Here is a 12,660-nt window from a genome sequence, read left to right as displayed (position 1 = left end):
ACATATATCATATATAGCATTATATAAGGATGGCCCCCCCAAGGCCATATAAAAATAAATGTATAATAAATCATATGCACCAAGTGTGTTGCATATATAGTCAATTCTAGTGACCCACAATGATTTAGTGAAAATATCATCCAACTTAACGTTGGCATTAATAAAACAGAGTGGTAGTTATTAAGAAGTGGACTTAAGCCTAACTCAACCTTATAAAACTGGCTTATAAGGTGAGGTCTGCACTAACTTATAAACTATTAAATGTCTTGATCTCTACTCGATGTGGGATCTCCAACACACCACCTTAGGCCCAGGCCAATAGCGAGTGGCTTGATAAGACCAACAAACTCTCGCTAGGATAGGCTCAATGGCCCTTATACAATTAAGAAGTGGACTTTAAGTCCAACACAGCCTTATAAAATATTAAGAAATGGACTTTAAGCCTAACTCAACCTTATAAAACCGGCTTATAAGATGAGGTTTGCAACTTATATATTATGAAATGTCTTAATCTCTAGTCAATGTGAGATATCCAACACACCCCTCTCACATCAAGGCTACTAACTTGTGCGTGGGATTATATATTATGGGTTGTCCGCAGTGTTATCGATATCGGATAACTGATCATATCAAAGACCCCAAAAATCCTTTATAGAGTTATAACGGTAAACATAACGGGTTAGGCGAAAGCATTGTGGTCGAAAGAAATATAATCTTCTATACCTATATATAAAAGGGATGAAAATAGTTATAATTTTTTAAATGGGACCAAAATAGGTCGAAAAAACCAAAATTTAACTAAGCTGTGATTTTTACTTAGGGTTTCAGTCGCACACCACACACCACATTCCATATTTAAATTTTAATAGGTTTTATTAGGTTAAAATTGAAATGGGCCTTTGGCCCAAAATTATGTCTTTTAAAAATTAGGTTTAGGTATGTGCCTGCATCTCCTTATGCATGGCGCCACCGCAGCTCTAACTTCATTATACGCAGCGCCGTCGCATCTCCAACTTCACTATACGCAGCACTGCCGCAACTCCTCCTTTCTTTTACGCAGCGTCGCCGCAGCTCCTTCTTTCTTTTACACAGCGTCGCCGCAGCTCCTCCTTCCTTATGCGCAGCACCGCCACAACTCATTCCTCATGCTTCCCCGTCGTCACAGTGTGCGCCGCCGCCACTGCCACTGTCTTTTTCTCCGCTTTTTTGGATATTTCTGCTATTTGTTACCACTCCGAGATGGCAAAAGCGGTCGCCATGGGCCACCATCGAAAATCTGCATCGCCACCGCCTTGTTGTGGCAGTGGTTAGAAAATCCACCATGGCCGATAATTGATAACATTGGTGGTCTGATAGCGACCCCGTAGCGGGTGACCTGATAAGCCCAACAAACACTCTCGCTAGGATAGGCTTTAAATGACTCTAATACCATATTAAGAAATGGACTTTAAGCCTAACTAAATCTTATAAAACCAGCTTATAAGGTGAGGTTTGCACCCACTCATATATTATAAAATATTCTAATCTCTAGTCAATGTGAGATCTCCAACACTGGTGTCTCTAAATAAAATCTTTTATTTACTGAAGTCACAATTTATCCTTATATGCACAGTTCCTTCAAGAAATATTGGATTTGAGGCACTATGGAAACCAACTTGGTATCACAAATTAGAGTCATTTGAGCAGCTTCCCCAAATCTTAGTGTTCTTTAAGGCTCTGTTTGAGCCAAATGAGCTCACAAAAGGCAGACGCCATCATTATGTAGTCTTACCACGAAGGAAATGTCATGACAATAGATCATGAAGTACTTCGGTTTTTCAACAAATCTTTTATATCACTCCAGATATGAAACTGGTTCCCCCTAACTCGATAGAAGTTTAGTATTAGGATCCATCGGTGTGTCAACAGATTTCTTATGGTTTGGAAAATTATGATTTGTTATACTTGGTCATGATTCTAAAGTTTACACTCAAATTTTGATCATAGATGATCAAATTCTAGTTTGCGATTAAAATATGCCTTCCACAAATAGTTTATTCTCTAGAATTCTTGAGGTACCCTGGTGAATGATGAAATTTCAACTAAGGTTATTGAAACTTAGAAATGGTAACACCCTATGGAAGAAGAGGTCATAGCAACCCTCTCATGGAGGCTAGAGTGGACATCCACAATGCACATATTGCAAAAGAATGAGTCATACCCAAGAAAGTTGTCATTCCTTTCAAGGTTTTTTAGACAAACCACCCAATGTGTCTAATTCTTAAAAAGGAGATTCTATGTTTTCTGATGACAGATACAATGATTATTTGATGTTGAAATCTAAAATAATCAACAATCAAGCTCAATATTCTATTGCACCAATCTATGGAAAGTCAAGCTCTACAGATTCTTGGCTCAAGTGCCTTCGATCACATTCTAGTAATAGTTTGTCATTTTAATTTATTTGTTCACCAAAAATCACTCACCTTATTACTATAGCCAATGGATCCAAAGTTGCATCCCAAGGAATTGGTCAAGTTCCTTCTTCTCTTTAGATCTTAATTTTTGCCTTTTACATTCCATATTGTCCTTATAATTTAATCTCTCAAAGTCAATTAACTCTCTCTTTCAATTGTTGGGTAACCTTTGATACTAATTCCTTTGTTATCCACGAACATAGTATGGGTTGTTTGTTTAGCCAAGGACATGAATCAAAAGGTCTTTTCAATGCCAACTACAAATCTTTTTCATGAACGTTTGGGTCAACCAAATTGGGCCAAGTTAAAGACAATAACTCCTAATATTGAGCAACTTCAAGTGTTAGAATGTGAATCATATTAAGAAAACATGTTAGGTCATCCTTTGCTAAACAAAATTGAAAAAATATGTAACTCAATTTTCGCTACCCTTCATTCAAATATTTAGGGACCAAGTTGTGTCATCTTTTCATTTTATATATCCTTCATTGATGTCTTTTCGTTTTATATATCCTTCATTGATGTATTCTTTTACTATACATGGATTTTATTTAATGAAAGGCAGATCTGAACTTTCATCCATATTCATGTCCTTTTTTAATGAGATTAAGAACCAATTAGAAAAAATAATAAGAATCTTCAAAAGCTACAATGTCGAATATTTATCTATTGAGCATTCTTCTTTTATCATCAAAGAGTATTCTACATCAACCTACTTATCTCACACACCACACAAAATGGTATAGCAAAGGAGAAGTATAGACATTTCATTGGAAACTAAATGCACATGAGTGTTTAATACAAGTGTTCTTGTACATCATTATAGAGATGCACTCCCCACCGCGTGCTTTTTAATAAATAGAATGTCTTCTTCCTCTCTTAAAAAATTTAAATTCCTTACTCAATAATACTTCGTAGTGATTCTTTATTTCATGTCTCATTTAGAGTGTTTGGTTGTAATTGATGTCTCTCCACATTGACAACCTTTCTAAGGCAATTAAATGTTTTTCTTAGGAAGTTCTCTCTTCATAAAAGATATATATATTATTTTTTGCTAAAATGTAATGATATTTTATTATTATTTCTTTTGTTTGTACCCAACTTTAAGGTTAGGGTTTATGGTAAGATCCTTACCGTTACATTTTTGTACACACATCATATATGTATATGAATGTATATATGTTCATGTATATATATATATATATATCCAGTTTGGTTGATTCTCTATTGTTTCTCATTACCTGTTTATTTTTTATTGGTCACCTACGAAAAAAATGTTTATTGGACATGCCACCACCTTCTCCAAAACTCCTACCATTACTTCTAAAGAATTGAATGGGTAAAATTATCTCTCTTGGTCTGCCTCAGGTAAAATGTCTTCTCACTAGAAAATAAAGTTCCCAACTCCATTCTCTTTCCAAAAGAACCCCTCTTTCATATCACTCTACGTGTTTTTGGTTGTGTATGTTTTGCCGATGATGTCTTGAGGATTAGATAAACTCTCAATTAGAACCCTCAAATATGTCTTATTGGGCTATTCTCGAATTCAATGTTACTCTCCTAAGACCAAGAAATACTACATGTTTGCCAATGTCACTTTTTTAACCAACTTTGTTCTTCCCTCCTTCTACATAGGATTCTAATTTTGTCCAACATGTTTTACTTGTACCCTTACTTTAATTGAGTTTTTTGTTCTTTGGCTCCTAAGACCCAAAATACCCTAAAAAAATCCATCTAAACCATTGTCATTGTCGTTCATTAACTATCAACACCAAGAACCAAATGGCTCCAAAAGCCCAAGGTGAGTCCTCTTCAGCAGGTCCTTCACAATTATCACCGAACATGATGACTCAAATTGGCCCATTGTCTTTTGTAAAGGTTCTCGATCTACAATAATTCTCAAGCTATTTACAATATCCTTAGCTACCACAAGTTGTGCCCTTCCTATTTTTCCTTAATTTCTTGTCTTTTCTATTTCTATTGCTAAAAAAGTGACAAAAGCACTTCATCATCTTGGGTGACGACAAGCCATGATTACTGAAATGCAAACTCTTAAACATAACAAGACATGGGAGTTAGTTCATCTTCCTTTCGAGAAGAAGACTTAGGTTGATGTTCGGTTTATGCCATTAAGGTTGGACCTAATGGTGAAGTTGATTCTCTAAAAGCTTAATTGGTAGCTAAAGGATATACTCATTTCTATGGGCTTGACCATAGTGATTTATAAAGCTCAGACACTTCTCTTAAATGGCGTATCGGTGTCAGATACTCATATCGAATACCGACACTCGTATGACAATTGTAGGATACGTATCCATGAAGTGTCAAATTCAAAAAGTATTTGTTGAGTTTCTGACAATTCTAGTACAGTTCTAACACAATTTTAAAAAGGAAAAATACATTAATTTTCTAAAAATTCAAACTTATTGTATAAATTCGTATTATGATTATAAAAATAAGAAACAAATCATTTTGAACCAGTCATAAAAAACATTTTTTTGTTCCAAAAAATAATCTGGAACATACTTTTTTGCACATAAATCTTTATTGTCAATTTATATAATTCATAATTATATAATATATAGATTCGTGTCCCCGTATCTTACATTTTAGATATTATATGTATCTTCATGTCCGTGTCCGTGCAGTGTGCGTGTCCGTGTCCGTGTCCGTGCTACATAGATAGTGATACTTTTTCCCCGGAACCAAAATGACTAAACTAAAGTCACACTTTTCATTGGCATGGCATTCATTCGTCATTGATCCCTTTCATCAATTAGATATTGAAAAAGCTTTTATGCATGGTGATCTAGAAAAGGAGGTCAACACGGTGCAACCACCTGGGTTTGTTACTCAGGGAGAGTTTGGTTTGTAAGTTGTGTCACTCTTCTTATGGTCTCAAGCAATCTCCCCATGCTTGGTTTGGAAAATTCAGCCACATTGTTCTATCCTTTGGGCTGAAATGTAGTGAAGCAGACCACTCTGTAATCTATTGTCACACCTCACCTAGAAAATATGTGTACTTAATAAAGTATGTTGATGATGTAGTATTTACCATGATTATCAAACTCACGAGTTGACTCCTTAACTCATCTAAGTTTATGTTCCTACTCACCCCATGCAGATAACTTGGAAGCAAACTCGTTTTTTAAACAAACTCTGTGGACTCAATGCAAAGTAGCTGAACTCGGTTGAACTCACGAGTGTGTACTCTTTTGTTTTACTATATATATTAAATACATAAGCAGAGCACAATAACTCTAATTTTTATCACCTCTAAATACAACTATGGCAATCATAATCCTAACTTAATAAGAAATAAATAATAGGAAAAGGAAATAAATAACCAATCCTAAGAGTTAATGCGAAAATAGGGAAAACAATCGTAATGGATAATACAAAATATAAGATAAGACAATATTGGATACATCCAAACATTCAACCAAACATTTTAAAAAATGCTAAGTTGATCAGCTCTTCAAGTGGTAAGAGAATTTGAAGCCAAAAAAGGTTGTCAGTTAAATTATAACCAAAAATAACAGATAATAGAGATACAAAAGTTTCTAAACGTAGTCACATACAATGTTGTAAAATCGCGAGTATACTCATATACTCGCACGATTCAACGATTTTAGAGAAGAAATCGTGTTGACTCGCATGGAGGGTCACTGCCTGAGCGGATCAAAACGAGTTTGGGAGTAGGTAGCTGAATCAAAGGATCGATGATTGTCTTTGATCCGCAACTCGAGCCAGAATTTATTAAAAAAAAACAAAAAAAGCATGTCGTTCTCCTTGCCATTAGTGGCGCCGCTTCTGTTCAAGATCGTCATTGTTGGACATTGCACACACTGCATACCATAGCAGACGTCGTCACGCTCGCCATCGTTGTTGAGCCCCCGACCATAGCGCTCGTCGTTGTCCTCTCTATTCCTCGGGTGTCATTGTTCTCCTTTCTATTCAACTATTTTCAATTTTGTTGTGTTGTAGGAGGGAGAGAGCTCATGCTCCTTTTATATTTTGGATTTCAATTGAGCCCCGTAACCATTACAATATTTTGTTTTAATTTTTTATTGCGCTGGCTATAAACTAATTTGAAGCAATGCAATGGGTAAGAAAATCACAACCTACATCTACTCAAAGAATGTCTGATTTAAATATAACTTTTTATTATACTAGTAACTCTTACGAGTCGAGTTGCAGTCCTCGAGTTACGAGTTTTAAATCCCTTTCTGATCCTCTTCCAATCTACGAGTTTCACAACATTGTTCACTTTTGCAAAATACAGGCTATTATAACATCGGAATATTTTATAAGGAGACCAAGTACTTGCATTTTGAAGATGCTTCTTTGTTTTTTGCAAAGCATAACATGTCATTTTGATAAGGAAAATATGTAAATTTTGACTCTCAATCCAAACATGTCATATTGCTTATATTTTATTTTAGTTTGACTTGCATTCATACAAAAACACAATCCACTATTCAATAGTTCAAGTATCATCTGCCGATGGGTGCATGTATCCATGTCTTTCTTTGTTGCTACAATCTCCATTGCCACTACTTCTTGCTTAGTTCTACATGCAACTTCATCTAGTAGTAGACATAGCCTCTATTTAGATAGTAGCATTTGTATCTCAAGCTCCAACCTTATTTTAAGAAGCTCAAATTCATGTTTCACAGTTATACATTGCTACATGCTTTATTTCGTAGAGTTATTCAACATGCTTCATGTTCAGTTACCCCAGTCTCTAGTTGCAAATTATGGTTGTACCACAATTTGCAAGTAAACCAGCGAATAGAAGACATGTTCAAGAATATATCACAAATAGCTTGATCTATTGAATAGCACAATTCCCTCAGTCAAGCAAATATCATAAATAACTTGGACAAGATGCCTAGAAATCAGGAGTTCATTGAATCAAATCCTAGAAACAACCTCTCCACTAACAGGGTTAGGATTACATAGGGAGTAGGCATGGCAAACAACCATGAACCCCTAACCCAAACCTAGCCGACTTTGACTAGGAATACCTGCTTTGCCTACCCACCTTGTTACCTTTTCTATATATAATTTTTACATCACGATATACAATATTATAAATATATGATATATATATATGACCTTATTGTTATAACTCTTAAACTTCTATATTTCAATTGTTAAATCATGTTTAAAGTATAAAATAATTAAATAACAAACGCAAAATTATACATTTAACTAAAAATATAATATAATTATTAACTTATTTTAAATTGTTTTTAAATTGTTCTTTTTTGTATTGTTTGAATTAAAATATTAGTATTTAATATATAATTTATCTCAAATGTATGTATAATTAAAATTGTAAAAAATTGTGACCATTTACCAATTGATTTACCCTGTCTTGAGAAAACCCAACGGATATGGAGATGATTACTAAAACTTTAGACCTATATCCTCTGAGCGTGAACACCTACCCTACCCCACCTTGCCTTTTGTGCGGACAGGTGAGTTAAACCCATCCTAGACCCACGCTTTTGTGAGGACAGGGTCTAGTAGTGCGTACATCTACCCTACTCAAATCCCACTAGGTGAGAGTCTCATGCCCAAGCACACCCTTCATAGAATATCACATTCACTTGCTAATTTAGATGGTTGTAAAACATCAAAGTACAGAATGCACTGAAGCAAATGAGGGATAACACATGCAACAACAAGATGAATGGTAGAAGGTTTTTTGCCTAAGTGTTCTTCAAATACAACCTCTTACAAGTGAAGTTGTCACTGGCTTATTTCCCCCAATAAGCAAATAAATTGCTATGAACTTTTGGCTTTTGATAGAAAGGCAAGGCGGAAGAGAGAGATTGCACAAGATCATGGATAACATCCACCAAACATAAAAGCTAAAATATAACCAAGTAGTGTGAAAAGAACATTGAAGCAAGGGTTCCCTACATTAGAGTATTGTTGTGTGTGATATACTTCTCAGCTAAGGCAGAAAACGTTCTGTTAGTTTAGCTATCTATATCTATATTATATAAAAGAAATAGATTTATATAATATAAGTTGGTTATTGCTGTAAGCTTGCTTTGCACTACTAGAGCTGGTATATAAACTGACTGCACTATCATATGATGTAGGATCATCCTTAAATAATAGAAAGAGTTTATCTTTCTACTACATCTTATCTAGAATTCTACTACCTTGACACTCGGCATGAAAACTGTAATCAGTAACTTAGCTTTCAACTTTTCTAAGAACAGTTATGGATTTTTCAAAATTTAACACGAACACCATGAAAATCTATATAACTATCAATTTACAGCTTCTTGCACTCTCCCAGATAATATTCAGGATGATGCATCACAGTTTCAAAAATGCACCCAACATCTGACCCAGCCATTATTGATGCAGAAGACTAAAGTAATTCATAAAAACCTTAATTCTTCTATTTTAGAATGGAAACAGTTCGTAGAAGACATTAGAATAATAATATCAAAAACAGAATTAAACAAAAATACAAAAGTCCTTTGAAAGACAAGGTTAACTTCTCCAAATGACTCTAATAGTTTATTATATGCTGATGCAGCATTTATGAATAGCAACTAACCTGCAAACCATACTGTTCAGCATGATATTTGTTATCCCCCTCAAGTCTTTCAACTTCAACATACTTATCAAAGGAAGCATAAACATCACGACAACCTTTGACATCAAGCTGAAGGTCTAACATGGATATGTAAAACTAAATTAGAATTATACAAGAACTAAACACATAATTGAATTCAAAATGCCTAAGGAATTACCATAAAATGACTCTTTTCTAGTTGATTTGTAGTCTACATTGATGCATTCTATGTAATTCATATGGTGCCCTTCAAATAATTTTTGTATGGTTCCCTCAACAACAGTTCCCTGGAGACAAATAAAACCATTAGATATGGTCACTCATCAAGAAGAAAATTAACCAAAGTTATTTTCATACCTTCATTTTGTCTTCAAGCTTTTCACAGAGAACCCGATTTAGTTCTTGAACATCATGCTGCATGAAAGAATCATATGTATCCCATCCAAAAGACTTTGTCAGCTCCTTCGTCGCAACACTGGTGTCACTGTATTGAAGCTTGTAGAATAAACTTTGTAAAGCCAAAGGGATGCTACCAGAGGGCATATCATTTTCAGTTGTTGGCATATGGTACACAGCCTGAAATATTATATCCACAAACCAACTTCTCATTGCTTTCCAACAGATAACTTCAGGCGAAACAAAATGTGATAAACTGTTTTAACCTTTCTAAAATAAGGAATATGGTACAAGGTTTGGAGTAGAGAATTCATATAACAGGTAGCTCCTTGGTTCTTAAGCCCGACATAGCCAGTCTCCTTCTTTGAATCATAAGTCCAGTAATCAACAATCCTACGAACAAGAACCTCAGCTTCAACTATAAGAGTATCATTCACAAGATACCCTCTACTAGGATCATACAATTCACCAAGAGGCATGAAGGACGTGAAACCCCAATCACTTTCACGTGCATTAAATTGATGCTGTGTGTCTGCATAGTGTAGTAGAATTGAGTTACAACAAGCCTATAATAAATCCAAAAAACTGTGCCTTTTTACTTTTACTTCCTCTTTTAATAAAAAATAATAATTGAGACAAGTAACAACATAAACTTTAGAAGTCAATCTCATTCTCCACCAAATTTTTAAACAAGGTGCAAGAGGGAGGAACGAAAGGTTGACCGCGATATGAACCATGTCATATGTATATGAATGAATTTAAACATCTACTATCAATAACCCCACCCCATTCCATAGTTCCACTATCCAAATGGTAAGAAACAGAAAATTAGCTATGAAACAAAAAATAAACTATGGAATGAGTAAAGGTGTCACATGATTTATCAGAAAATGATGTATAGCTAATTGACTAATTATAATAGAATATTTACCATGCAAGGAGGTCTCAAATGCTCTTCCATCCACTACATGCACTAAAAACCTATCAAAATTCTTTACCTTTAATTTCAGCAATGCTCTTTTCTATTCTACACCTATGGCTAATCTATGTCATCTTGTAAAAGTGTAAAGATCAAACTGCAGGACTACCTTTTCTCACAGAATACTTATTATGGATTTGATTAACAACTGCCAAGCTAAACTGTGCATATCTACTCCAACCATAGGGCAAACTAGCTGAATCTGCAACATCCAAATACATAGACAAATAGTCCACATTGTTTCCTTTTGGGAAAATAAGCACCCGCCTGTGAAGAACAAAACCAAGTTTGAAGGAGATAATCACTGGAAACAAGTATACATACATGAGCATATTCAAGGAAATTGACAATGTATAACCAGTTTACTACATCTCAGAAAAATACCATTTATAGCCACCAACAACAAATTGTTCTGAATAGAGCTTCTTTGTATTCAGCCTCGAAAAGTTTTCAATTCTCCATGTGAATCTAGACGATGGAGGATCCTCAACAGGCTGACTCTCCACAGCATTGGCAGTTTCAGGTTGAGCTACAACTAACGACCATCAAAGAAACAAGAAAAGTGAACAATCACCTATCATGTCTGGAATTAGCTGAAATCATAAATTACCCCCCCAAAGTAATAAAAAGGTGAACCTAACCGAACTAGACCCTCCAATAGCTAACCAGGAACACAGGTAAAATGAAGTTACCTAATTAATTACACAATAAACAATTGCATCAAAACCCCACAACTTTCAAATACAAATCAACCAATGATTGGACGCAAATCATTTTCCGTTCTGAAACTTTAGCTGAAAAACGTTTCTTATTAAAAAAAATAATCAAAATCCCAACGCATAGACTCACTAACGAATTTCCTACACTTAAACACGAAAAACTGGCCCAACCAAAAACTTAAACCAATTTTTCACTCATCTCTCCCACTCTCTCTCTCCCAGCAACAATGCATAAACCATTTTGCCGAACCTCCAAAACAATTCAATTAAATCACACAGAAGCTAAGGACGCTGAAAAAACCCCAGCTCCTTGACCCAAAATTAAAAACGAAAAAAACTAAAAGCCCAGATCAAAGGAATCGCAAGAACAGGAAACGAGAACTACCTTCCATAGGTTGATGATTGTTCTCAGGCAAATCCGTGTGCGGCACGAGCACCTCCTCGTCCTCTTGCTGCTGCACAAAACAAAAACCAAAATCAACTACGCCACCCAAGTTCGGATCCACCGCAACGCCCACCGCAACCCCAATCGTAAACACAAAGCCCTAAAATCGAAACCCCGAACTGCACTACAAATCGCGAAATTGCGCAAAACGCTCCCTCGCTCAGATCAAAACAACGGCAAAACAGAAAAAGAAAAAACGAAAACCGAAACCCCCGTCAGTTCCCTCACTCGGAAGTGGAGAACACCTAATTGAATAACACGACTCGCGGTTGGGCGCAGAATCGCCCGAAGTAAGCACAACGCGACTTAATATTGTGAATAAATAGGAGCGAAACGATGCGCGCAGTGTGTATGTGTGTGCGTTTAAGGTTAGGGAACGAACGCGTACATCAATGGGTGCTGGCATCATCACCGTCATGGTGAATTGGAACCTGCGAGGGTTATCGTTAGAGAGAGAGAGAGTGGAGAAGGAGAAAGTGTAGTGTGTTTGAGAAAACGAGATCAACACCAGAAGAGCTTGTTACAGAGAAAAGAGAACGAAAGAGGTCTTTGGTCTTTATTTGGGGTTTGGACAAAACGGGGATTTCATCTTTGCGACTGTGGACCTAGTTCTTAGAAACTCATGAATTCTTAGGGTATTACTGAAATTTACCTTTCATATAAAATAATCATTCATTTTTTTATTAGAGTAAAATATATTTTAAGTTACGTAAAATTTTAAATATAAAATATATACTCTAAAGAATTTTCGTAATATTTTAGAATAATGTCTATTCTATGGTTAATATATATAAAATTTTATAAAGACGGAAAACATATTTTAGTTTTTCATTTCATTATATACATAATCATTAATCATTAATTAAAAATACTTGCGTCAGTTATTTTGTAAACTTGTTGAGTGATTTGAAGATACATGCAACTAACTACTTTTTATAATAATTGTTCTACACTTTTAAGCAAAATTGTAGATTTCATTTCTATGTTGTTTGTTTAAACACAAATGTCAAGGAATGAAACGTAAATATAAAGGGAAAAAATTGAGATAGATAGAAAAT

The 12,660-nt window shown here is 35.1% G+C and overlaps 1 protein-coding gene across 2 annotated transcripts in view; it reads right to left on the bottom strand.

Moving 5' to 3' along the window:
- LOC137830920 (ubiquitin C-terminal hydrolase 13) overlaps window positions 1-12,216 on the bottom strand; it is a 32,528-nt gene extending 20,312 nt beyond the window's left edge. The window contains exons 1-8 of one of the 2 annotated variants that reach the window (XM_068638329.2): window positions 11,991-12,216; window positions 11,543-11,612; window positions 10,823-10,973; window positions 10,548-10,705; window positions 9,726-9,991; window positions 9,421-9,639; window positions 9,242-9,350; window positions 9,046-9,161 (exon numbers count right to left, since the gene is read on the bottom strand). In XM_068638329.2, the coding sequence (XP_068494430.1) occupies window positions 9,046-9,161; window positions 9,242-9,350; window positions 9,421-9,639; window positions 9,726-9,991; window positions 10,548-10,705; window positions 10,823-10,973; window positions 11,543-11,612; window positions 11,991-12,020 (1,119 nt within the window). In that variant the 5' untranslated portion in view covers window positions 12,021-12,216. The remainder of the gene's footprint in view (window positions 1-9,045; window positions 9,162-9,241; window positions 9,351-9,420; window positions 9,640-9,725; window positions 9,992-10,547; window positions 10,706-10,822; window positions 10,974-11,542; window positions 11,613-11,990) is intronic. The other variant, XM_068638332.2, reaches the window with a different exon arrangement.
- Between the last annotated feature and the right edge of the window lie 444 nt (window positions 12,217-12,660).

This window comes from Phaseolus vulgaris, chromosome 6 (assembly GCF_051622355.1).
Source record: "Phaseolus vulgaris cultivar YP4 chromosome 6, ASM5162235v1, whole genome shotgun sequence".
NCBI classification, from domain to species: domain Eukaryota; kingdom Viridiplantae; phylum Streptophyta; class Magnoliopsida; order Fabales; family Fabaceae; genus Phaseolus; species Phaseolus vulgaris.
This window is presented reverse-complemented; position numbering and strand designations above follow the sequence as displayed.